This window comes from Eublepharis macularius, chromosome 10 (assembly GCF_028583425.1).
Source record: "Eublepharis macularius isolate TG4126 chromosome 10, MPM_Emac_v1.0, whole genome shotgun sequence".
Taxonomy (NCBI): domain Eukaryota; kingdom Metazoa; phylum Chordata; class Lepidosauria; order Squamata; family Eublepharidae; genus Eublepharis; species Eublepharis macularius.
Window position 1 is genome coordinate 90,506,529 of NC_072799.1, and position 24,418 is coordinate 90,530,946.

A 24,418-nucleotide genomic window follows, 5' to 3' on the forward strand; every position below is an offset into this window, starting at 1 on the left:
AGACTAACACGGCTAACTCCTCTGGATATATTAAAACAATTATCCATAAATATATATTTTAATAATTAATAATAAATAAATAATAAATAATAAAATAATTATTCACTTCAAAATATTACAGTATTGAACAATTATATCCCCAAAATGTGCTTTCCTGAACAGTTGTACTTGCGCAATAAAATTATTTTTAAAATTGTGAATAGATTCTTGAGGAGACCCTCAAAATGGATCTAGGGCTATGTACTGCGGTCTAGTACCTACCGTACCAGTGCCAGGCTGTCAGCTGTAGTGGAGTGAAAGATTGAAGTGCCGAAGAGGGCCCGAAATACCTGAAAGCCTTGGGGCTCAGCCATGGTTTAAAATGGCCCTGATCACAGATTACTGAAATTACTAGAACCTTCTGATTACAGCTCACAAACAACACTGCTCTTATGAGCCAATGATGGCTGTTAGTGAAAAAGGTGCCCAAAGGGAACACATGAAACCAAGAAAGCACAGAATATCCAGAAGCTCTTTAGTGAAAATGTTTCTTGAAGATAGTCACAGCTCTGGAAATCTGATCTCAGGGTACCTTCTTCTAACATACGGTCTGATTTCTTAGGAACTTAAGAGACTGACAAGAGGGACACTGTGAAGATTGTCAGGGAAGGGGAAAGCCCACATGCTTCCTGGACCCAGCCTGCTTGCCCCTCCCCAGTGGAGCTTTTGCTCACCCCAGTCCTCCCCCATTGCGGCCTTCCCCCATCCTAGTCACAGCTTTCTCCCCTGAGACGCTCCTTACTTTAAAAAAAAGTGTACATGGGGTTGTTAAGCAAACTCATAATGTTCACCAGGATGTTGCAAGATCTTGGATGACATATTTTGTGATGTGTGTGTTTGTGCACACACTGTTTCTCATTTTTTCCCCTTTGACCTATCTCTTTTTTATTTGGGGGATTTTTCTGCAAATCTGGGAAGTTCCCCAGGTTTGAAGACACATCTTGCCTTTCTGAATGTGGTCTCATTGTGCAGATTTTTTGATCCATGCTTTGGAGCCAGTTTGGAATTAGACATATGAGATAATGTAGAGCTGTACACTAGATGCTTTCCAGGGCACTATAACTTAACAGCTAAGCGTGTTTTTGTGGTGGATAATTTAAGACCTTATCAGGAGCGAGCAGGAGCATGAACATCACTCCCATCCTACAGTCGCTCCACTGGCTACCCATCATTTACCGTGCTTAGTTCAAGGAATAATTATTACATACAAAGTTCTTCACGGCTTTGGTCCGGCATACCTGCAGGACCGCCTCCCTCCCTACGTTCCTCCACGGCAGCTTCGCTCATCTGAACAGAGTCTCCTGCAGGTGCCAGGCTGCACACAGGTGAAGTCAGCAGCAGCCCGCACAAGAGCTTTCTCTGTGGTGGCCCCTACCCTGTGGAATGACCTGCTTGAGGAAGTCAGAAGAGCCCCCACTCTCTTGGCTGTTGGTAAACGATGCAAAACCGAACTATTCAAAAAGGCTTTTTACTCAAATGGGAGGGCTGTATTGTAGGGATGGGGTCTCAGATGCTTCACTAACGAGTTGGGGATCATAGACTTCATCACTATTTTTGCCTTATATATTACCTGCTGCTTTAAATATGTACTCCTATGTACAACCAGCGCTCCATGTTGTCTACTGTTAGTCCTAGAATAGATTATGTTTTGCTCCAGTATTCTTTCTACTCTGTCTGGGATCCTTGCTAATGCTATGTCTTTAAACTTGTATCTGTTTACCTTATGCTATTGTATTGAAATGTACTTGATACTGATTGTATTAACCTCATACTGTGTAATCTGCCTTGAGTCTCAGTGAGAAAGGCGGACTATAAATGATGTAAATAAATAAATAAATAAAATAAATCTCTGCTTGAATGAAGTCCACTGGTTCTTCATGAACCATCCATATTTTCTTGGCTTATTTTAAATTACAGGATTATTGTGAGGATTAAGCAGGGAGACCTCCACGTACCACGATAGAGGATTAAAAAATAATAAAGTGTGATTCGGTGAACTCAGCCTTTTAGCACAGGATACGCAAGTTCCAAGTCTTCAGACACACAGTCTTTTATACCCCTGACAATACACTGGGTTCCTTCATGGTTCCTAGTGAAATAGATCAAGCAACACTGTTTCTACCGACAGTTCCGCCAGCCCCTCCTACCTGCATGCCTTCTTGACCAGAGATCCCAATCCCAATATCAGCAACTTGGATCATGCTGACGTCGTTGGCACCATCACCTTCCCAGAAAAAGAAAGAAAAAACTGGCTTTGAAGCACTGCACATCAATATTAGAAAGCAGGGCTTTTTTTCAGCTGGAACGGGGTGGAACGGAGTTCCGGCACCTCTTGAAAATGGTCACATGGCCGGTGGCCCTGCCCCCTGATCTCCAGACAGAGGGAAGTTGAGATTGCCCTCCGCGCCACTGGCGCGGAGGGCAATCTCAACTCCCCTCTGTCTAGAGATCAGGGGGCAGGGCCACCAGCCATGTGACCATTTTCACCAAGGGCGATTTAAACTCCCCCCTTGTTCCAGCGGACCCAAAGTGACGTCATTGTGTGGTCCACAACCTCTTTTCCCAGAAAAAAAGCCCTGTTAGAAAATATATCGATCCAGAGGGTAAATAGTAAAGAGTTCAGTCGCACCTTTAAGAATAACCAACTTTACTGTAGCATAAGCTTTCCAGAACCACAGTTCCCTTCGTCAGAAAGTATAACTGTAAGCTGAATTAGAACATCCAGAATAATTGACACACGGGTTGCCTTTTGCAAAAGGGTAGCTTGGCAACTCAAAACACTGAAGCGGGAGGACAAACTAAGGAAAAACTGAGGAGAGAATCCTATGCATCTTAAGGGTCTAGCTGCACATGAGGTTTAATGGAACATGTAACAAAACTCCACCATTTTTCTTAAAAGCAACAGTGATCAAGGGAAACTGATTTTATGGCAAAATGGCAACCATTTATTGAATTTATTTCTATCTCAGATCAGCATCCTCCCAAACATTTACTTTTTGTTACTCAAGACTGAAGTAATAGCTCCCAAAAAAGATCTAGTTATATGAACCTTAACAAAGCTGACTTATTGACTATTATCTGTTATCCTTGTTTCTTGTTCAAAGCTATACCAATCGTGATTAAGTATTCCTGTACATAATTGTATATAGTTAACTATTACTTTGTTGTTCTTTGTTAACTCTGTTCACTGATTTTAAAATGTTAATAAATATATATATATATATAAAAAAAAGCAACAGTGATTTCAAGCAAAGAAGAGGCAGATGGAGGGATACGTAACTCTTTCCCTGCCCACAATTTCTTCACTCCAAATTAGTAAAGAGTCCAGTAGCACTTTAAAAACTAACCAACTTTATTATAGCATAAGCCTCCGAGAGCCACAGCTCTCTTTGTCAGACACATCGTCAGTTGGTCTTAAAGGTGCTACTGGACTCTATACTATTTTGCTGCTACAGACTAACAAGGCTAACTCCTCTCACTCCAGATTGTATTTTTACAGTACCATTTCCCCCATGGGAAAACAGATTTTAAGCTCTAATAAATGTGTGTGGGGGAAGCTGCATGAGGGGCCAATCTGGGGCAGAGAAACAGCAGGCAAGAAAAAGGTCAAGCACCTGTTCTCTGTTCAAAATCTGCTTCCTCAAAGCCTATTTTCTGATTTTAAAAAGTAACTGTGGCTTCATTACGCACATTTACAGATAAAGAGAGATTTGACACTTAAGTTGAAGCAAGTTCCATTAACTCAGAGATATTTATTTCTTACTAAAGAAGCAACAAATCAGGCTGCAAATCTCTTAAAACAGTAGAAGTGCAATTCTAAGCAGAGTTACTCCAGTTTAAGCCCACTGATTTCACTGGGCTAAGACTGGAGTAACTCTGCTTAGGATTGCACTGTAAGATACTAGCTTGTTGCAGGGAGGACCGCGCTGCAGGAGACTAATCGATATCTCTCATGTTTTAACCGATGACTTATACACCCCACCTTTACAAACAAAAACACTGCAAGAGTTAAGGAGGGCTTTCCACTCTCCAGGTATAAGAGGACACTCACTTCTAATAGGCAAAGCTCAGGGGTCTGGAGACTGAGCCCTACGAGGACAGGCTGAGGGCCTTGGGAATGTTTAGTTTGGAGAAGAGGAGGCTGAGGGGGGACATGATTGCTCTCTTTAAATATTTGAAAGGCTGTCATTTGGAGGAGGGCAGGGAGCTGTTCCAGTTGGCAGCAGAGGGTAGGACTCAAAGCAACGGGCTTAAATGACATGCACAAAGGTACCGGCTGGATATTAGGAAAAACTTTTTCACCGTCAGAGTAGTTCAAAGGTGGAATCAGCTGTCTAGGGAGGTGGTGAGCTCCCCTTCACTGGCCGTTTTCAAGAAGAGGCTGGATGAACATTGGTCAGGGATGCTGTCATGTCTGTGTATCGCCATGCCATGGCTGTTTGGTTGTCATGTCACATGTCATGCCACAGTATGTTGAATGTTTAATGCTCACCTGATGTATTCCCTCCTTAGCCATGTTCTTTCCATATTATAACTATTATTTCTCCAGGCCTTCTAACTAGAGGGGGCCTCTCGTGTTATCTCACAGAACTATGCATCTCCGAGCTAGAAATGGCCTTGGAGGCTCTAGGCACCTGCTTTCGCTGCTTTGCCCAGATGCTGGAAACCTATTATTGTGTACTCGCTCTTTAGCCATAACTATAACGGGTTCTCACAGGACCCGTGTAACCGTGCGCACCAAAACCTTAACAGTTGCTGGAGCGTGGGAAACCCAAGTATAATAGAGACTTTTTGTTTTGCCTTGTCCCTTCTACCAAGCTCCGTGATGGAGTTCAGACCTGAACTGTAAAGATCCTAATAAAAGCTTTTCTACTGGAATCAATGCGTGTTCACTGGAGAGGGGCTGAGGGATCTACCACCACCACCACCACCACCACCACCATCAATATCATCACTACTTATTAGCTACCAAGCAGTTCACAGTTAATCCAAGAGCCCTAGACTACTTTCAAGTCAGTTTCCCAGTTTTTAAAACACAGCCCCTGTGCAGACTGCAAGAGAGAGACTCACCTATCGCCAGAGTCATCACCTTGAGCTCCTTTCTCACCAGTTTCACCACCTGGCTCTTCTGCAGGGGCGTTGCTCGGCAGCAGATGACGACTCGTACCCGTGCTGCGAGCTGCAGGAACTTGCTCCGCACCGTTTCATGTAAGGCAAAGGCTAGGGATGGTCCATCTATAATGAGGCCCGTGCTGAGCTGGGGGATGGGGGTGACTGATCCTGTAGACAGTCTCAAAGGGCTTGTGACGTGGCTTCCTTTAGACTGCAGACCGATCCTCATTTCTTCTAATATTTCATCTATCAACTGTCCACAGGCTCTCTGGATGGGAAAAGTGAGATAATAGTTTTTTATCTTGACTCTTGGCACTAGTCGATGCAAAAGACAGCTTGGCATCAGCACGCACAAGTTCGAGGCTGAAGGAGTGAGCAGGACAAAAAAGTTAGCTGAACATTACAGCTTCATCCCCCCCTCTTCCCTGAAATCACATCTGGATGAATTTTACAGCTTGCCACGTGTACTCAATGCAGGGTTTTTTTTCTGGGAAAAGAGGTGGTGGAATTCAGTGGGTTGCCCTTGGAGAAAATGGTCACATGGCTGGTGACCCCGCCCCCTGATCTCCAGACAGAGGGGAGTTGAGCGGCGCGGAGGGCAATCTAAACTCCCCTCTGTCTGGAGATCAGGGGGCGGGGCCACCACCCATGTGACCATTTTCAAGAGGTTCCGGAACTCCGTTCCCCCACGTTCCCGCTGAAAAAAAGCCCCGAGTAAAATATAGCTGCTCCCTGCCCCTCAGACCAGTAGCACATCTGTCTCGTGACACCCTCTCATGGTCTCTGTTAGTACTGCAGGATGTTAACTGAGGTTTCGTTTGAGATGTTGGGTCAGTGATTCTTAAACTTGGAAGTCCGCTGTTCGAATTTGCTTAGTCTTTGTCAGACTCCCAGGTTAGTATGTCCTATAGGATAAGCCAAATTTATATAAAATTGTAACAAAGTGTCTGAATTTACTTAAATTAGAATTATAACACTGTTTATAGAAGTTGTTAAAAGCTTACTAACTAAATACAAAAGTTTATTCTTTTTTTTCTTCTCTTTCTCTTAATAATTTCAGTCACTTTCAATATTTCTACTATTTTCCATACTTGACACACACATCAATGTATTATGGGTGTTCTTTAACTAGAACTGGGGCTCTACCGAGATGTCACCGGGGGGGGGAAATATTTTCTGGGCCATAATGGGACAAAACAGCACAATAAAAAATTCTCTAACATGGCTTTGTCAAATGCCCAGGAAAGGAGCCACACTGGGTTTTGGCTTAATTTAGAGACACTGAAATACTGAAGGAAACGCTGGATACCAAAACAGCTAATAAATGTCACAATGTACCAGGCGTTTACTGAAATAAAAGGGGTTAGCAAAAGACCGTGCCCAGTACAATTCTAAGAATACTTGCCTGGGAGTAAGCTCCACGGAATTGACTGGCTTAGTATAGCTCTCATAATGGGACAGGAACTGGCATGAATGCAAGTGGGACATGAATTTCTGTCCTAAGCCTGGTACACACAATAACTCTGAGCGTTCACTGAATGTGCTGAGAGGGAGGTCTGGGCTTTGGGAGCTGCAAGAGCGATTGCGCAGAGTAAGCGGTTAGTTATGAAACGCCACTGATATAGGGAGGGAGTGGTTGGCCCTAGAGACGATCAAGCGGAGGCAGGGGGCGGGGCCAACGCAGCTCTCTCCTGCTCTCCTCTCCTGCGCATTCAGTGAATACGTGAGGCTGGGGTGTACAGTACACTGGGTTCTAGTTTCGCAGTAATGCACAGTATATTATAATTTCTTCAGGTGAACGTTCCTCAAAAAACTGGCATAAAGAGCCTGCATATTTAGCAAGTGGAGCCTGTACCTAAAATTCTAATTAACGAATCACCATGGAAGCCGACAGAAAAAAATACTGCATGACAGCTAATCTTTTGAATGTGTTATTTTATTAATTTATCAGTGAGACATCTGGGAAACCTGCATCTCTCATCTCCAGTATCAGCAAAATCCCTTCTCCTACTAACTTAGAATAGCTCCTCTCGGTTTTCATCCCTTTTTAAAGTAACCTTTAACAGTTATGGCAGAGTTTAGCAAACAGGCAGAAGTCCTTCCTAAAGCAGCACCTCCTAAAACAAACTGGAAACAGAATTACATTCTATTAATATTTCCATTTATTTATGTATTGCATTTGTGCAGAGCCGAATCGAGGGGGGGCAGGGGGTAGTCTGCCCCCAGCGCTGCCAGGGAGGGGGCGCAGGGAGCAGCTGCCAGCTGCCAGGAGTGTGCAGGCAGCACCGCGGGCAGCCTCACAGCCCCCCGCGCTGCCTTTCATCTCCCTGCAGGACGGGGTGGCCAGCTTGCTGCAGGGCCCCTTGTCCTGCAGGACAGGCAAAAGGCAGTGTGGGGTGCTGCACCATTCACTTGCCCTGCAGGACAGGCAAATGGCACGGGAGGCCTCACAGCCCCCCGCGCTGCCTTTTGCCTGCCCTGCAGGACAGGTGGCACATGGCAAGCCAGCCATGTGCCACCAGAGGGCGGAACGCTCACATAAATGGAACTGATTTCCTTTTGGATTACTGTTTTCTTTACCAAACGGCTGAATAGTTTCAGAGCGAAGGAGAAAAAAACCTCTAAGATTGCTATCTATTAGAAAAGCATAAGTAGATTAATTTTCTGGAATGGTCTATGTAAGGCCATTTTAATGAGGTAATTGTCAGCACATTAGTGCTAATCACGCTGGGCTCAGGAAGACCTGACAAAAAACATTTGTTCCAATTTCCAAGACAAAAGCCTTCTAGTTTTATACAGCTAACATAATTTACTGTATTGCCCTTCAAACACATTTTACAAGCCCTGACTAAAATGTGCCAGCTACCTGTGAAGGGGTTGGTGTGCTAGCAAACCACGGCAGGGGGAGGGGTTCTGGGGGGCCCAGCTCGTAGCTGCACGCCATGCGGTGGCAAGACCCTGCCGTCCTTGCGACCTGCTCCCATTTGCTCTCGGCCCACCAGCTTTTAGCCTGTGCCTTGCAGCCAGTGTCCTTTCAATGAACAGCTATGGAATCCAACCAGCCTAAGTAAGATACGTTGTTCTTCTGTTTGTCTGGTGAATTTATTACATTTTTTGTTGCTGCGGTTAGTGTCATATGTGTCTGTCTACATATCTGCCATGAGTATTCTACGTGCTCTGTATTATGTGCTGATCCTCTGAGAGTATGGGAAGAGGCATTTTGGGGGCCTATTTAGTTGGGAGTTGCTTATCTCACAGGTGCCTGCTGTGATGTCTACTTTCATTTTCACAGCCGCTTGAGAATGTGTCCTTGAGTGCCGGCTTCTCCCTGGGAACTGAAAATAACTTAATCTCTCCTACAGTTCTTGCCTCCTGACTCAAAACCTCCCCCCCCACCCCTTCCTGGCTCTTTCGTGCCAGAATCATAACCGTCCAGATCCTAAAGGCGGGAACTTTCCCTAGAACTAACCCCTCCAACCTTACACACGTCATTTCTGCCAATACCCTTGTCTGTGTTTGCTGATACTGATGGATCTCTAATAAAGTAACTTTAACTTATACACTGGAGTGTGTGCAGTGGAGTATTATGGGGATCTAACTGCCAGAACCTGACAGTTAGCCACTTTGGGTTCCTCTGGGGAGAAAAGTAGGATATAAATACTTAAAAGTACTACACTGCAGCAGAGCACGGGACATGCATGGGGAAAGACTGACACGTGTACAAAAATGATTTAAAACCAAGCAACTAGAAGCAGGCCAGTGGATGGGTTGGCTTCTGTTGCTTTTGGCCAGAATAAGGCCACCTTTCTCCTAACCAGGACAGAGTCTGTGATGTTCAGTTCTACTGTCATACAACAGCACAATCATTTTCACCTGTTTATCGGACTTGAGGATGAAGAGTTTGTCAGCTGGTTCCAGCAATCTGCAGGCATGTGCTATGTTCACAGCTGTCTCGTGTTTATCCCCAGTCAGCATCCAGATGGTAATTCCAGCTCTTCTGAGTGATGCTATGGTGTCTGGAACACCCTCTTGCAAACGATCTTCAACCCCAGTGGCACCTATGACGCCCATCATGTGGATTAGGTGGAACATGGAAAGAAAAAAGAACACATTAAAATGCTAGCAGTGGGTGACAGTTATGGAGGGTTGAATATTTTCATGTTTCTCCTAACCATTATATGGCAACATTTGAAACTTCAGGTCACAGTCCATAACCACGTAACTGGCCCAGTTCCCAAAGATCTCTAAAAAAGTTTGAGAAACTTTGGGGCAAAACAGCTCCTCTGCCTGCTACGAGGCATTAAACATTTAGGAGTTATGTGTTTTTTCACTATTTAGAGAGACCTGCCTAAGCAACAGATTTTGCCTGAGAAAAATTTCATGAAGAGCTTGAAAAGTCAGGAGACGGGGGGAACATACAGATCACGGCTGACTTTGTCGTATCTGAAAATAAAGTTGTTTTATCTTGGTTTGATTTGTAAAGGCACTGCAGTCATGTCTCCAGCTGAAATCACAGCAACTGCAAAAGCATATGAAACATATACTGTCGTTCAGTCTGTCTCTTCTTAGAAGAAAACAGGAGGGCAAGTTAAGCTATGACTCTGTGCCCCGAGTTCAGGTTCAAATGGTTCATGACCAGCTGCAGCCCTCGAGAGTAACACCATTGGGCCATAAGAGGATTTTAAAACTCTAAATCGACTCACCCCATCTAGCTAAGTCAGGCTGTTGTGGTGGCTATGGGCCCTGTCTTTCAATGAGAATACCCTGCGCTGTACCACTTCTGACGGCAGCTGAACGCTCACAGAAACATTCCCTCTGCACAGAAAACAAGCCAGTCCATCGGGGTGGGAGGGGGGGTGAAGAAGAAAGATTCTAGCACAGTTTTGTGTGTGAGGCTGTTTTTTATTTGTTACAGAGCATACTTTCTTGCCAATCCTCTCACGCAACGTGACGTGTTACAGCCCAGACACAGATTTACCACCTTGGTGAAAACTGAGACTGTCAGCGGAAGAAATTCTGGGCCCAAGTCATAGGAACATACAGGACCGAGTGTTTCCAATCTCACGTCACTTTAAACAGGGAATGCAGAATCACTGGCCAGCAAATCTAGGCGGTTTTCCTCTGCCCCAAACCATTTCCTCTTACTGAACTGGAGGAGGAAGGGTTGGGAGGGGAGAGACTGGTGTTACACCAGCAAGGAGAATAAATTTGCTGATACGGTCTGGCCTAGCTGGCTTTCCTACTGTATTCCAAACGTGAAACTATTTTTTTAAAAGTTTTTATTAGAAAGTAAAGAAAAACAATAAACAAAGATAATAAACAATGGATAAAATAATACAACAATACACAAAAATAATAAACACAGAATATATAACAGAGTATCCAACTATATAAAAGACTGCGTTCCAGACAACTCACTTCCTACCCTGGTGCACCTCCAGAGGGCGCTGCCATGGATGGAAGCCCAGAAGAGCCAGCGCGTTCCTCTGAGAGCGCACCACGGCAGGAAGTCCAGACTGAGAACAGGCGCAGAGCAGGCAGCAATGCTTACCACCCACGTTCACAAAGCTGGGATCAGGAGCGGAGCAGGGAGCAATGGCCGCCCTCTGACTTTATCCAGCTGGGACCAGGAGCAGAGCAGGTGGCAATGCCCGCCCCCACCTTCACCTACCTGGGATCAGGAGCAGAGCAGGTGGCAGTGCCCGGCCCCTGCCTTCACCTGGCAGGGATCAGGCACAGAGCAGGTGTTAATGCCTGCCCCTCCTTCACCCAGCCTGGATCAGGAGCGGAGCAGGCAGCAATGCCTGCCTCCCCTTCACCCCAATGAAATCAGGTGCAGAATAGGAGACAACGCCTGCCCCCCCTTCATGCAGCTGGGATCAGACGTGGAGCAGGTGGCAATGCTTCCACACGCCTTGACCTGGCCAGGATAAGGAGCGGAGTAGGTGAAAATGCCTTCCCCCACCTTCACCCGGCCAGGATCAGGAGTGGAGCAGGTGGCAATGCCCAACCCCTGCTTTCACCTGGCCAGGACGAGATGCAGAGCAAGAGCCAACGCTTTCCCCCCTTCACACAGCTGGAATCAGGCATGGAGCAGGTTGCAATGCATGCCCTCCCTTCACCCAGCCGGGATCAGGAGCGGATCAGGAGGTAATGCCCACTCCCCTTAGCCTTGCTGGGATCAATATCAGAGCAGGTGGTAATGCCTCCCCCCTCCCCCCAGCCAGGATCAGTCATGGAGGAGGAGGCAATGTCCACCTGCCCGCCCTCCCCTTTCTAGAGCCTGTTGTATTTTTTCCCACAACGGTCTTTGTCACTAGTTATACTATAAAACTATTTCTCCTCTCCTTTCCCTTACATACACTCAACATTTGTAATCAAAGTTTTAAAATATTAATTTTACTTTCTACCAATTCTCTCTTAACAATAGACAATCTGTAAATTTAATTTCTTTGGCCATACATTTTCCCATTGACTCATAGAAATATTTTCTCCCAAGTTTTGCATGCACTTTATCAAACAAGTTTTGACTTGATCCAATTCTGTGGCATGCTGCAGACGAATTTTGTATATTTTTCCCAAGAGATGTTTCGACTCTCCACTAATTAGTTGTGCATACCTTGTTTCCTCTCTTAATTGGCCACCTACTTTGGATAGTTGTTCTTTGAGTCTGGATATCAACTGATAATACATCAGCCATGAGATATTTTTTCCTTGTGACTGAATTTCTTGCCATGTTCTTATTTTGCCTTGCTTATCAATCATATATTCATAATTCACATGGTCTGTCTTATTCCTTGTAGTAACATCTTAATAGGCATTTATTGGTGATGTCAATGGCGGTTGGTGGCTTAACCTGTTTCTACACTGGCACCATATTCGTAATAGTCCATCCCTCAAAATATGAGTGCCATCTTACTTTTGAATAGTTTTTAATGATTTCTTTATAAGTAGTTGTGAATTCCTTCCTTAGTATCTATTGTCTCCAACTTTAGATTAAAATGTGAATCTAGAGCACAGAACCAGATCAATGGGGCATGGCACAAAGATCCATCGCTCTTCTCTCTAATCTGTCTCCATCACTTCTTTCATGTCACTTTCCCCCACCCAGGATGAGGGAAAGCTAGAGGCATGCTGAAGTGGCCCAGTCCGTCCACAGCTTCCCAAACGCTGAAGCAAGCAAATTCCTTTCTCTTATGCTATGTTCTCAGTATGGCTTCCCAGTGCCTTTTGAAGCTACACTGATACCGGTATCCAGGGCTTTTTTTCTGGGAAAAGAGGTGGTGGAACTCAGTGGGTTGCCCTCGGAGAAAATGGTCACATGGCCGTGGCCCCGCCCCCTGATCTCCAGACAGAGGGGAGTTTAGATTGCCCTCTGCGCCGCTGAGCAGCGCGGAGGTCAATCTCCCCTGTCTGGAGATCAGGGGGCGGGGCCACCAGCCATGTGACCATTTTCAAGAGGTTCCGGAACTCCGTTCCCCCACGTTCCCACTGAAAAAAAGCCCTGCTGGTATCATTGTTTGCTATGTTTAATATGTAGCCTTCTGTGTATGTCAACCCCAGGAAGGGGTTTTCAAGGCAAGTGAGGAAGAGAGGTGGTTGGCCATTGCCTTCCTCTGCAAAACGCCAATCTTCCTTGGTGGTCTCTCATCAAAGGACAAACCAAGGCCAACCATACATAGCTTCCAAGATCTCAAAAGATTGGGCTATAGCCCTGCCACCTCCTCAAATATGTAGCCTTATATTTTATTATATATATATACACACACACAATACCTTCTTTCACTGTCCAAAGCACAAACTAGCCAAAGAGAGATTCTTTAAAAAATGGCTACTGAGGATTTGAACATCCCTGACTCCTCAAAATTAAGACTATTACTGAAGAGCCTTTGTAAAAGCTGTACTGTAGACAGTAGACACTAGATTGACTGGAAGAAATTGCAATGGTGGAATGAGATTGACTGTTACTTGATATCTTGCCTATGAAGAAGCCTTTGGGGCGAAACAGGACTGGACTTTTTGCATGCCGGTGAACCCCGTAGGCAGTGTACATTACTCAAGAGAAGACTTCTATAACCTGGACGCGACATTCTTGTGGAAATTCTGGCTTTATATTGGACTATTAGGGCTTCCAAGCACCTTATGTATTGTTTACATGTACTGCTTGTAGAAATTTTGTGACTTGTATACCACTGTTGATGTCTAAAGGAAATTTGTGATTTCATACCGTCGCTGATATTTGTTATATGATAATTTGTATGATGGAACAATTCATATGATGGACTTATTCGCACTGAGCACTTTTAGCACCTTCAATATATCAATTTGGGATAATTGTTGATTGCATTTTCCTAAGGGCTCTTTGTATTTTCTGTACTGTAGACGTGGCAATCTTTTCTTTAACTGTTATTTTTAATTCTTAAACTTTGTTAGCGTGTATGGCCTATAGGTTGTTAAGAGGAATAAAATGAAACATATAGTATTACATAATATATAGTGGGTTGGATCCAACCAGCGATTCCACTGGTGAAAAGGGAAGGAAGGGGTCTGCTTTGACTGCCAAGAAGGCTATGCTGGGAATTATAGGATTTCCATGGATAAAATCAATATAGGACAGGAATGGTTATCTGGAGGGGAACTGGTCGACACTGGGTGAACTGCGAATTGTTCATCTGCAAGAAATTTTTGCTTCTTCTTCCAACAAAAATATATACTGTAACTGTGAAAAGCAAACTCTGAATTGTGATGCATACTTTGGTTACATCTGATCTCATATTTTTAAGGGTTTAGTGGCCAACATTTTTTTCTCAGCTCACCAAGCAAAGTAAAGTTGTTCTCAAGCCTCAAGGCAGACTCAACGAGCAGCTTCTCCCTGCTATCGATATTGCGTTCAGCTATAAAATGCTCCTTTAGCCATTCATTGTACTCCAAGTCACTCATTACCTGCAGAATCAGCAAACATACGGGCTTGTCAAAACGATACAAATTAAAACATTCAAAAAATCACAAGCCACTTATTCTCATCAATCAATCAATCAATCAATTGATCGATCGATCGATCAATCAATCCAATACTACACGAGTGGTTTAAACATACTGACATTAAAAAGAACCAGTCAAGATTAATACTGTTATTTCTCCAGAACTGTTTCAAATACATCTGAAAGTCAAGACTTATATACCAATACTAGAAGCGTCCAGAGCCAAGATGGGGAACCTGGAGTGCTTAGTGCTAAATGACAAGTTAGACGGCAGGTGTTTCATAAATATGGTGGAATGAGATGCGGTAATTGCAACACGGTCATCCCTGCTTACAAACAGTAGGTAGGACAGGGAAGGACCTATTGGAGGAAGTGTTGCGTTTTTTATCACAGAGGGCATAACTAAGTAAGTTAGGAAACATTAGGGAATGAACTCCTTGACAGAAGTGCTTTAGGTGGAGATTCTGGTTACTTAAAAGTGGGGCTGTTTGATCACTCACCTGATCAAACCCAAGGCTGATCTCGAGATGGAGAAGGAAGTAAGGGTGGTGACTACAGCAGCTAATGTAATACTGGGTGACTTCAACTACCCTTAAACTAACAATACTTCCTAGAAGCTATGCTTGGGCACGATGAAGACCTAAACGCAGCCCTAGGCATGTCCACACAGTAAATTAGTTAATGGGGTAAGTGTGCATAGGATTGCAGCCCTAGAATGTATAGAACTCTTGTGTTTGCAAAGTTTTCCCATTTGTTTCAGTGGGAGGAGGACAGCTCCAGATAAATACCCCTTTGCAGGGCTTTTTTCTGGGGAAAGAGGTGGTGGAATTCAGTGGGTTACCCTTGGAGAAAACGGTCACATGGCTGGTGGCCCCGCCCCCTGATCTCCAGACAGAGGGGAGTTTAGACTGCCCTCTGCGCCGCCAAGCGGTGCAGAGGGCAATCTAAACTCCCCTCTGTCTGGAGATCAGGGGGCGGGGCCACCAGCCATGTGACCATTTTCAAGAGGTTCCGGAACTCCGTTCCACCGCGTTCCCGCTGAAAAACAAAGCCCTGCCCCTTTGTATGTGTAGAACTGTCCCCCCACTGTTAATGGAATCTCCATGTAATCTCGGAATAGAAATTGTGCCCTTGTGACTCCCGATGTGGTAGTACCACACAGACTGGGCTGTGGTTGCTGATCAGTGCCTAACACAAAGAGTATGTTATCCTGACAAGAGTAAACGCTGTGGTTTCGCAGCGTTCTGCTGTTATCTTACCTTCATACCTATGCAGAGAGTGCGCAGTCCTTTTCTGGCATATTCATCTAAGTGTCTCTGAGTTCTTTCCTTAATTCTCTCCTTTCGTATGTCTACCTTTTTAATACCTGAAATTTAAAGGAACAAACAAATATATATATAACACATCAATTATGTTAATAGCCTTTGCAAACTGAATCAATTACAGAGTTAGGATTTAACCATTTTAAATTCCTTGAGTTAACCCTTTTAAATCCCCTGAAGTCAATGGGCTTAAAAGAGTGCTTAGGACTGCTGTGCAAAAAGATAACATTTAAGTGCATTTCTAATTGAAAACAAAAATATTTATGCTGAGCGCTGTCAACGGAATCAATATGCTTCAAGCCCTCTTAAGAGATGGATCCAGAGAAGATGGGAGGCAGAGTCCATTTTACTGCAAGGCAAAGCAAAGTTGCTCCTTCAAGGGCCAGCTTTTCGTGGTTTAAGCTGTATTTTTTAAAATATAATGTATCCTGGTTTTTGACCTATTGGAGCCACTAAGTGGCTTGCACAAGTGAACAAGATTGTGGTAAATTGAAACAAAGCAACACAGGAGTCTAGTTTGGTGTAGTGGTTAAGAGTGCGGGAGTCTAATTTGGAGAACCAGGTTTGATTCCCTGCTCCTCCACTTGAAGCCAGCTGGGTGACCTTGGGTCAGTCACAGCTCTCTCAGACCTCTCTCGGCCCCACCCACCTCACACGGTGATTGTTGTGGGGATAATAATAACATACTTTGTAAACCGATCTGAGTGGGTGTTAAGTCACCCTGAAGGGCGGTATATAAATCGAATGTTATTGTTGTTGTTGTTATTAAGAGCCAACCTCTTTTTACTATAAAAGAGCACATCCATCCAGTCATTGTTGGTTTAAAGATTTATGATCTGCTTTTCAATGGATGAGGAGAGACAGCAACGCTATTATTAAGGCAGAAAACAGCACTATAAATGACCATCAAAAAACTACGGGCAGCATTGAAAGCAGGCCAAACACTTGATACAGGTAACAAGCGGTGGCACCCTACCTATTTAGGTGGCCCTGGGCGATTGCCTAGAGAGCCAGAGGGTGGGGAAGAGGAACACCACAAGGGGGCAGCCCCGTGGAGCCTCTGGCCCCAGCACTCCTACATGGGTCACCAAGTCAGCTGGCAGCTTAGGGTGCGCCTGGGTCAGATGGGGGGGGGGAACGTGGCTACTTTCCCTAGGGCACCAGAACCCTAGGGCTGGCCCTGATAACAAGGTCCCACAGGTGTGAGCCACAATTGGAAATGCTCTATTCGCTTTTGAACCAGATGTTAGTAACTACATTTGAAAATATTATTATTCAATCAGCAGTTTATCATGTATGCCTGCCTGCATACCTGCCATTAATGTGTTTTGCATTTTGTGCTGATCATAAATGTTTGCTGAGGTTGTATTCTGTACACCGTGTTGATCATCTGAGAGCGTGTAAACCGCTAACATGAAATGTACTGAGCCAGTGGGGGTTGTCTGTTATCTGTTGAAGGTATTTACTTTCATTTCTGCAGTAAGTGTCCTTGGATGCAAGCAGCGGGCAGCGAGCAATGCATCTTTTCTCAGAGACTGAGATGATTTCATTCCATATTATGTCCAGCCTAAACTAATCAGTTCCCATGTAACTCTTTGGGGGTTTTGCGCCAGAATATTAACGGACCCAAAGGGCGGGAAGTTTCCCTATAATTAGCACTGCTCATTTTTGAATAGCTACTTCTGCCAACTGCTACCTTTGTGTGAACACCTTGAACTGCATGGATCTCTAATAAAAGTGACTTCAACCAATGCACCTGAGTGCTTGCTCTGAGGGTCTTGGGGATCTAGCTGCCGACATCGTTTCTCACATGGCACACATCATTAACTAGGCTTGCAATTTTTAAAAACAATCCACGTCAAAGTGAATCAGTAGCATCATTTTGGAAAGCTAACCAAAGTTTTGCCCATACCTGTGGGATCTGTCTGCAGCAATTCCATTATGCTGGAGTCCGCCCCTTTTGTGTAAACCACAACTTGCTTTAAGATTGGGTGCCGAACCACGACAGACATCCGTTTTCGGATGGAGTCGAATGGGAGGATGTGCAACAACTGAAATGTTAAAATGCCCAAAGGACCGAAGTCTACTGTAACTTGATCAGGACTCCTAGATTGTAATGTGCATAAATATGCCCTCGCCGCATGAACCAGAGCTGCCTCGTCGGGGCTCTCTGCCTCGTAGCATAGCTGAGACTCGTCCGATGGCTGAGACTGCAATCCAGGACCACTGGCAGCAGGAACGTTCAGTACTTCTTGTGGCATCGCTACGTCAGGACTTACTGATGGCACATCAGCTGGAGGGGATGGCACCTTCTCTCTGAAAATATCCACCGAATTGGCAAAATTCCCAGTGCTGTCAGACACTGTAGCTCTTCTACTTGAAGCAGGTGAGAAGATTGATTTCCGAACTGAAAACTTATCTATGATCTTTCTAAGTTCATCCAAAGGTAAAACAGGTAATCTAGCTAGTGAAGGCCATTGCCTCTGTAAAAGAATAATTTCAGAAATAAACAGTCACAAGGGGTGCCATCCACGTTCACAACACAGAAGATATTAGCAAGCCCCTGGATCACAGCCAAAGTTGCTCAATATGGTCTGCAAAAGGGAACCGAAAACACCTCTACTTACCCTGAGCAAAAGTTATAGTTCAGCTGTGGAACTATGCTGCTTGCAAAGGCTAAGGGAGAATACGCTGAAGCTGAATCCGGGCAAGAAGAAGATGGTGCCAGCTGGGCATTATTATTTAATGGGATTTAACCTGCTTCGGATTGGAACAATTTGTCTTGGATGGAGTGGATTTGGCATTTGCAGGAACAGGTTAGCGCTTGGGGAAGGCTCATGGTTTGAAAAGTGAGTCGGCATACTGGCCTTCCGTAAGCTGCATTCCACCAACTCTCCTACCAGCTCAGCTGACCAACACTGGGCTATACTTGAGGACAACCCAGAGAATGGAACTGGATTAAAAAGGGGTTGCTTGACCTACGCCAGGGACCAGATGACGGGCACACAAACTACCGCACAGGTTGCCACCAGTTTGCTTCTGAGTTCAGTTCAAGGTGCTTCACAGCCTAGGACCCACATACCTGAGAGTGTGGCCAACTCTGGGCTGGGAAACTCCTGGAGATCTGGAGGTAGAGAGGGGCACGGTTTGGAAAGGGGCCTCAGCAGAGTATAATGCCATGCAGCCCACCCTCCAAAACACCCATTTTCTCCGGGGGAACCGATCTCTATAGCCTGGAGATCAGCTGTAATTCCAGGAAGTCTCCAGACCACATCTGGAGGTTTGCAACGCTCCTGAAGAACTTTGTCTCCCCAAATGCTAACTGTAGTCCTCTGGTTGCCATCTTCTACTTGTTCCCTTGCCTCAACTGTCCTGCTTGGCCTCTACTAGAGTCTGTTCTTTCCATATAGTGGCTCCCACCCGGTGGAATGGGCTCCCTTAGGAGGTAAGAGGGGCACAGTCTTTATATGCGTTTAGGAGGCACTGTAAGGCCATTTTATTTACAAGGGCTTTTAATGGGATTTAACCTGCAGGCATTTTCAGAGAAGAGGTTTTGATGGTATTTTATTGCATATTTTATGTTTCTTATCTTAGAATTATGAACTGCCTTGAGAAACAGGAGAAAAGCAGAGTATAAATACTTTAATAAATAAAATGTGCCTGAAATTTTAGATCCAGGCCTCAAGGAACTTCCAGCCCACATCTGACAGAAATGCAAGCAAAGGATATGTGTTTAGACTGTATAGCAACTAAGGAGGAATTGGGAGAATTAAGCAAGTAGTGTTTATTCAGTAAAATGATTTTCTTCATGAGCAAATTCCAATATAAGCTTTTCTAAAATAAACATTCCATCTCAAGACAGACCTAAAATTAGTTTTTGCCTTTCCTATCATACACAATGCTACGCACCCGATGGCAGTCAAGTGCCAACATCCCTGAATGTCAGTGTCCAAATCTGCTTTTAATTATTACTCTCACAAATTCCGAGGTATGTTCCCTGTGCCTTCACATAAAAGACTGATTTTATTTATTTACTGTCAAACACACGCACGCCCTGTACCTTCCATCAAAACTGAGACCCAAAGTCTGCTCAGACGTCTAAAATAGATGTAAAACATGTACTGATAATTAAATTTTAAAAGCAACACATAAGATTCTCAGCAACGAACACTCAAAAGCACAGAAAGCACATTTTTCATTAACACCATCAGATTTGTAACAGACCACTGGCTGGGTGTGTGTGTGGGGGGGAAGACCCCGTCTTTGTAAATTTAAAAACGTACCTCCCCTTGCTCACTTATACCAGCCACTACATAAAAAACAGAAAATATCCCTATCAACTTTTACCATGTGTCTAACTTTTTACTGACTGTGCATTCTATATAAACTCACAGGACCAGGCAGTTCAACTGCAATAAGTGATTTCTTTCCCACAAGCCAAGGAAGGAGAAATATAATTATTTATAAAAGGCAGTTCTTATATTCTCTCAAATGCAAACTATAAAGCACCCAAAGAAAGTTATCAATATTCTGCAACAGGCTGAGATGTGCTGCAGAACGTCTCGGGTTTCCCATCCCTGTCCCTCACCTTTTGACTTGGTTGACTAGGTGTTGAAACGACGACGGTGTTGCAAATGGCCAGAGCGATGAAAAATTCGGTGATGTACACTGTCTCTGAGGTCATGTGTTCCATCACAGAGGGTGCATAGATATGGTAAGAGATTCGACTAAATTTCTGCATAAGCATAATGTCCGGCACAACATCAGTCTCCTGTTGGTTTTAAAAGAGAGAACAATAAATGTCTTTCACTAACCGCATGTTGTAAACAAATTTTAAAATTGCAGAAAGGGGGGGGGGGCGGTGTTCCGGGTAGGCTCAGCTGGTAACTAAGGGTAAAAAGCTGGAGATCCTACTTGGATAATGTCAGTGTATCCACCATTCCTTGGGTAGAGTCAATTGGAGCAACTGTCCTACACCCCACACTTCAGAGGGCCCCAAGCTTTCCTGCTCCAAAGAAGCTGAGTGGAGGGGTCTATACAGCACACGGCCCAGGTGACTGGCCACGGCCTGGCAGCTGAAGTCTCCCAAGGCTGAGGAGGGGAGGGCTTAGGGATAGCCCTGACTACATCTAGTGGTACAGTCCTCGTGCCAGTCCTGAAAGCAGCAAAGGCAGGCCACCCACACACAAGACAGGAGTCTACATACTTGGAGGATTCCTGGATATTGAGAAATTAAATCAAAAGAAATCAACCCAAAGAAAAGAAAAAATGTCCTGACGAACGCTGGAAAATACCACAGGAGGCATGGAATGTTGAAAGAGGCTGTGAGAGCGGAACTACAAGTGACAAAAGGCACAGGTTGGACACTTGTCAGCTTCCCTCAAGTTTTGATGGGAAATGTAGGCATCCTGGTCTTGCAGCTTGACTCTCTGACTGCTGTCCAATGGACTTTTCAACTGTCACTTGTCCAACATTCCGCCAAGCTGCCTACATTTCCCATCAAAACTTGAGGGAAGCTGACAAGTGTCCAACCTGTGTCTTTTGTCACTTGTAGTTCTGCTCTGAGTCAAAGCAGGGAGAGAACAGAGGAGGAGTTATCTGACTAGTCACAAAGAGCTTATAAAATCCTGGAGGGAGGGATTTGGAGGGTGGATGGGATTTGAAAATTGTCCCCCCCTCCATCCTACGATCCCTCAAGGGTTCCCAGCTTGTCTCATGTGCAGATAACAAAAACAGCTGGATGGAGTTTGCAAGTTCATTTCAACTGCCCTGTCAGAGGAAGGGAGGGGGCAATACCTCCTGAGCACCCTTTGCTATTCATTATTGTGGATGGATTTCACAGGCAGGAAACCTTGTAAATGACAAATGGGTACTCCCCCTCCACTGACCCAGGTAGGCAGGAAAACTTTACAAAAGGTATTTCCTCTGCTTAGATGACTAATAGACATGAATGAGCAGATAAACTCAGAAAACTCATTGGTGGGTTTTGGAGGCGTTGACGTTGGTGGGGTTATTTGGCTTCAAACTGTAATGTTTACATTATTATTTGTCATCTGCCACGAGCCAAGAGGAAAGGTGGGGTATTAAACATGTTCAAAAATACTTAAAATGAAAACAATTCCAAGGCTGAAGATGGTCTGTGGGGACTTACGATGGGGCTGCTGAAGGCCAGCTGCCTGGCATGCCACGCCCCTATGCCAAAGCTGCTTTTGCAGGAACGGTGCAAGGACTTGCTACTCAGGAAAGTATTGGCGTGGGACATCTTCACTCTGGACACGTGCCTCAAAGTATGTGATGAAAAGGTCATGTCCTCATCTTCGGATTCAGCATCTTGATATAACTCTAGCCTTTTAGCTGGGGGTGGGTGGGAAATACATACAGTTTATGTCTATTTCACATTTTCCATATTGGGAGTCAAGGAGCTTGAACTACATTAAAAATGGCCTGGTACTTTTTAACTATGAAACAGGGCTGCCCTTATTATCCAGCAACAAATGTAAAAATAAGTGACATATTTCAAGGGTAAAACTCAGATTATCAGAACATGCTACATATGGAGGTAAATCCACAGCCTGGACATAGAAAAACCCAGCAGGAAGGCCGTATAAAGCATAGAAGACACCAAAACCATTCTATTTTTTTCTGCCGTTTTGTTTTTTGCTAAATAGAAAGAAAGAAAGCAGATGAGAAAAAACGGGATACTTTGGGGAGAAAGAAGAGATTCATGCCTACCAGATTTTGGGGGGGGGGGGGGGAGGAGAGAACATGGGGAGTGCTGTCAGTATGACGTCATTTCCTGGGAAAAAAACAGAATTGATGCCACACCCATCTAGGAATCAGTAGAAACTCTGCAATAAAACCTTAGTGTTTCTAGAGATTCCTAGAAAGGTATGACATCACTTCCAGGTTTCCCCCGGAAGTGATGTCATGCCATCAGAAAAATGGCAATTAATTTTTTTTTCTCCTGCCTCTCTGAGCAATGCTGCAAAATCACCTGTTCCTAGCAGGATGATGCCAGCCCTGTTCCCAGAGAATCCTTCCAAAATGCCACTGAAATGAATAGGTATGCTTATTATGAAACTCAATGAGACTTAAGAACACAACTGTCTCTGAATTCTACCACAGGTCTGACTTTTTCCAGCTCATGACAGACAGCATACTCTTTTCCCTTTCAGTTTCCAACACAAGAAGAATCTCTGGGCCACAATGAATAAAATAACTATAGGTACGGTCTATGATAGTTAGGTCTGTTGATAGGTCTGTTGAACCTGTTAATACAGGTTTACATCTGTAAACCCATATGTTGATACATACAGGTTTATACCTCTGTAGGTGATTTGAGCATTGTGCCTGTAGTGTCACATATTGATATCAATGGAACCAATAAGCCAATGCGGTGCAGTGGGGTAGTGTGTTGGGCTTGAATCTGGGAGACCCACGTTTGAATTGTCACTCTGCTATGGAGGCTTGCTGGGTGACCCTGGGCCAGTCATGCACTCTTAGCCTAGCCTACCTCACAGGGTTGTTATTGCAAGGACAGAATGGAAGAAAGGAGAACAATGTTGTAAGTCATCTTGTGTTTCCATTGAAGAGGAAACAAATATAATTTAATTGAAGAGGAAACAAATTTAACTGAAGTCAATAGGTGCTACATACAAATACATATATTTAAAATTGGGGCACCTTAAAGCGTGAATAATGTGGCTTGATGTATTAGCTCAGTTTCAAAGGAGATTAACAGTGCAGTCCTAAGATGAGTTAAAGCCTCTATATCCGTTGTAGACAGCCAGTGTGGTGTAGTGAGAGACCCAAGTTTGAATCCTCACTCTGTTATGGAGGCTTGCTGTGTGACCTTGGACTAGCCATGCTCTTTCAGATTAAACTATCTCACAGGGCTGTTGTGAAGATAAAATGGAGGGTGGGGGGGGAGAATTATGTAAGCAGCTTTGGGTCCCTCCTGGAGAGAAAGGCAAGGCCGGTGTACCAAATATATACATAATTCAACCTATGATTAGAAAGGCATGAACCAAGAGAAGACAAAAAGTGTGAAGCTGAAGACAATGCCTAACACAGATACCACTTTTGGCCTACTAAATTGAACACAGCCCCTTATCTATGCATTGTGAGCTTCAAGTTTCTTAACAACCCGCCCCCACCCCCGGTTTTGTAGTTCTAGGCAACTGCAAAAACAATCTTGAGCCCTTGGGATGGATGGCATCCTCTGGGATGGATGGCATTTGGTCAGAAGTGTTGCCTAGCATCAAGAATGCCCTTCTTGTTGATGGGAAATTTTTAAGTGCTGCAAATAAAATTGACCCAACAGCAATATTAAGTTTTAGGCTTGATTGGCTCCTTTTAATGGTTTTTACTTATTGCGATGCATTTTTATGATAGTAGGTTTTTGAATTATTCTTAAAAGTATTTCTTTTCACCGAATGTTCTAAGCTGCCTCAAAAATATTTGTCATTGGGTGTGTCATTGGGTCCAGTATATATCTAAACTGTACTGACTCCATTTTCTAATGCTTCTAGTGTTTAAGTGCTTTCTTCCCAGGTGCACCAGTTCCCAGGCAGCATTCCCACCGGAGGCGACTGTTTTCTCTAACACCGTTCCACCAAGCATTGGCCTTGGAGGAGAGCAGCTTCCCAGGACTGAGAGATGTTGTTATGAGAACTGCGGGGGGAGGCAAACCCAGATGGGTATTGTTACTTTGTACCTCATGCTTTGCCCTTCATTGGTAACAATGACTGTGTACCATCCTGAGTCTCCTATTCAGGACTGTGGACTATAATGGACCTTTTCTGCAGTAAAGTTTCCTTATTCAATCAATGGACTCCTGTTTGCTTTTGAAAGGGAACCTGTAGGAAGAGCCTTATCTAGCCACAAGCTGACATTTTGTTACCAATCATGCCTGAGTCGGGCCCAGCGGAATCCAAGGGAGTCCCGGACAAGGATCCCTTGTTT

General features: G+C 44.4%; 1 protein-coding gene across 1 annotated transcript in view; it reads right to left on the bottom strand.

Annotated features, from left to right (window-relative positions):
* The window catches only part of ATP10D (ATPase phospholipid transporting 10D (putative)), a 90,101-nt gene that overhangs the window by 13,296 nt on the left and 52,387 nt on the right, over positions 1 to 24,418 (bottom strand). The window contains exons 10-17 of the mRNA XM_054989477.1: positions 21,606 to 21,808; positions 20,043 to 20,225; positions 17,367 to 17,937; positions 15,392 to 15,498; positions 13,968 to 14,094; positions 9,025 to 9,209; positions 5,110 to 5,419; positions 2,187 to 2,263 (exon numbers count right to left, since the gene is read on the bottom strand). Coding sequence (XP_054845452.1) covers positions 2,187 to 2,263; positions 5,110 to 5,419; positions 9,025 to 9,209; positions 13,968 to 14,094; positions 15,392 to 15,498; positions 17,367 to 17,937; positions 20,043 to 20,225; positions 21,606 to 21,808 — 1,763 coding nt within the window. The remainder of the gene's footprint in view (positions 1 to 2,186; positions 2,264 to 5,109; positions 5,420 to 9,024; positions 9,210 to 13,967; positions 14,095 to 15,391; positions 15,499 to 17,366; positions 17,938 to 20,042; positions 20,226 to 21,605; positions 21,809 to 24,418) is intronic.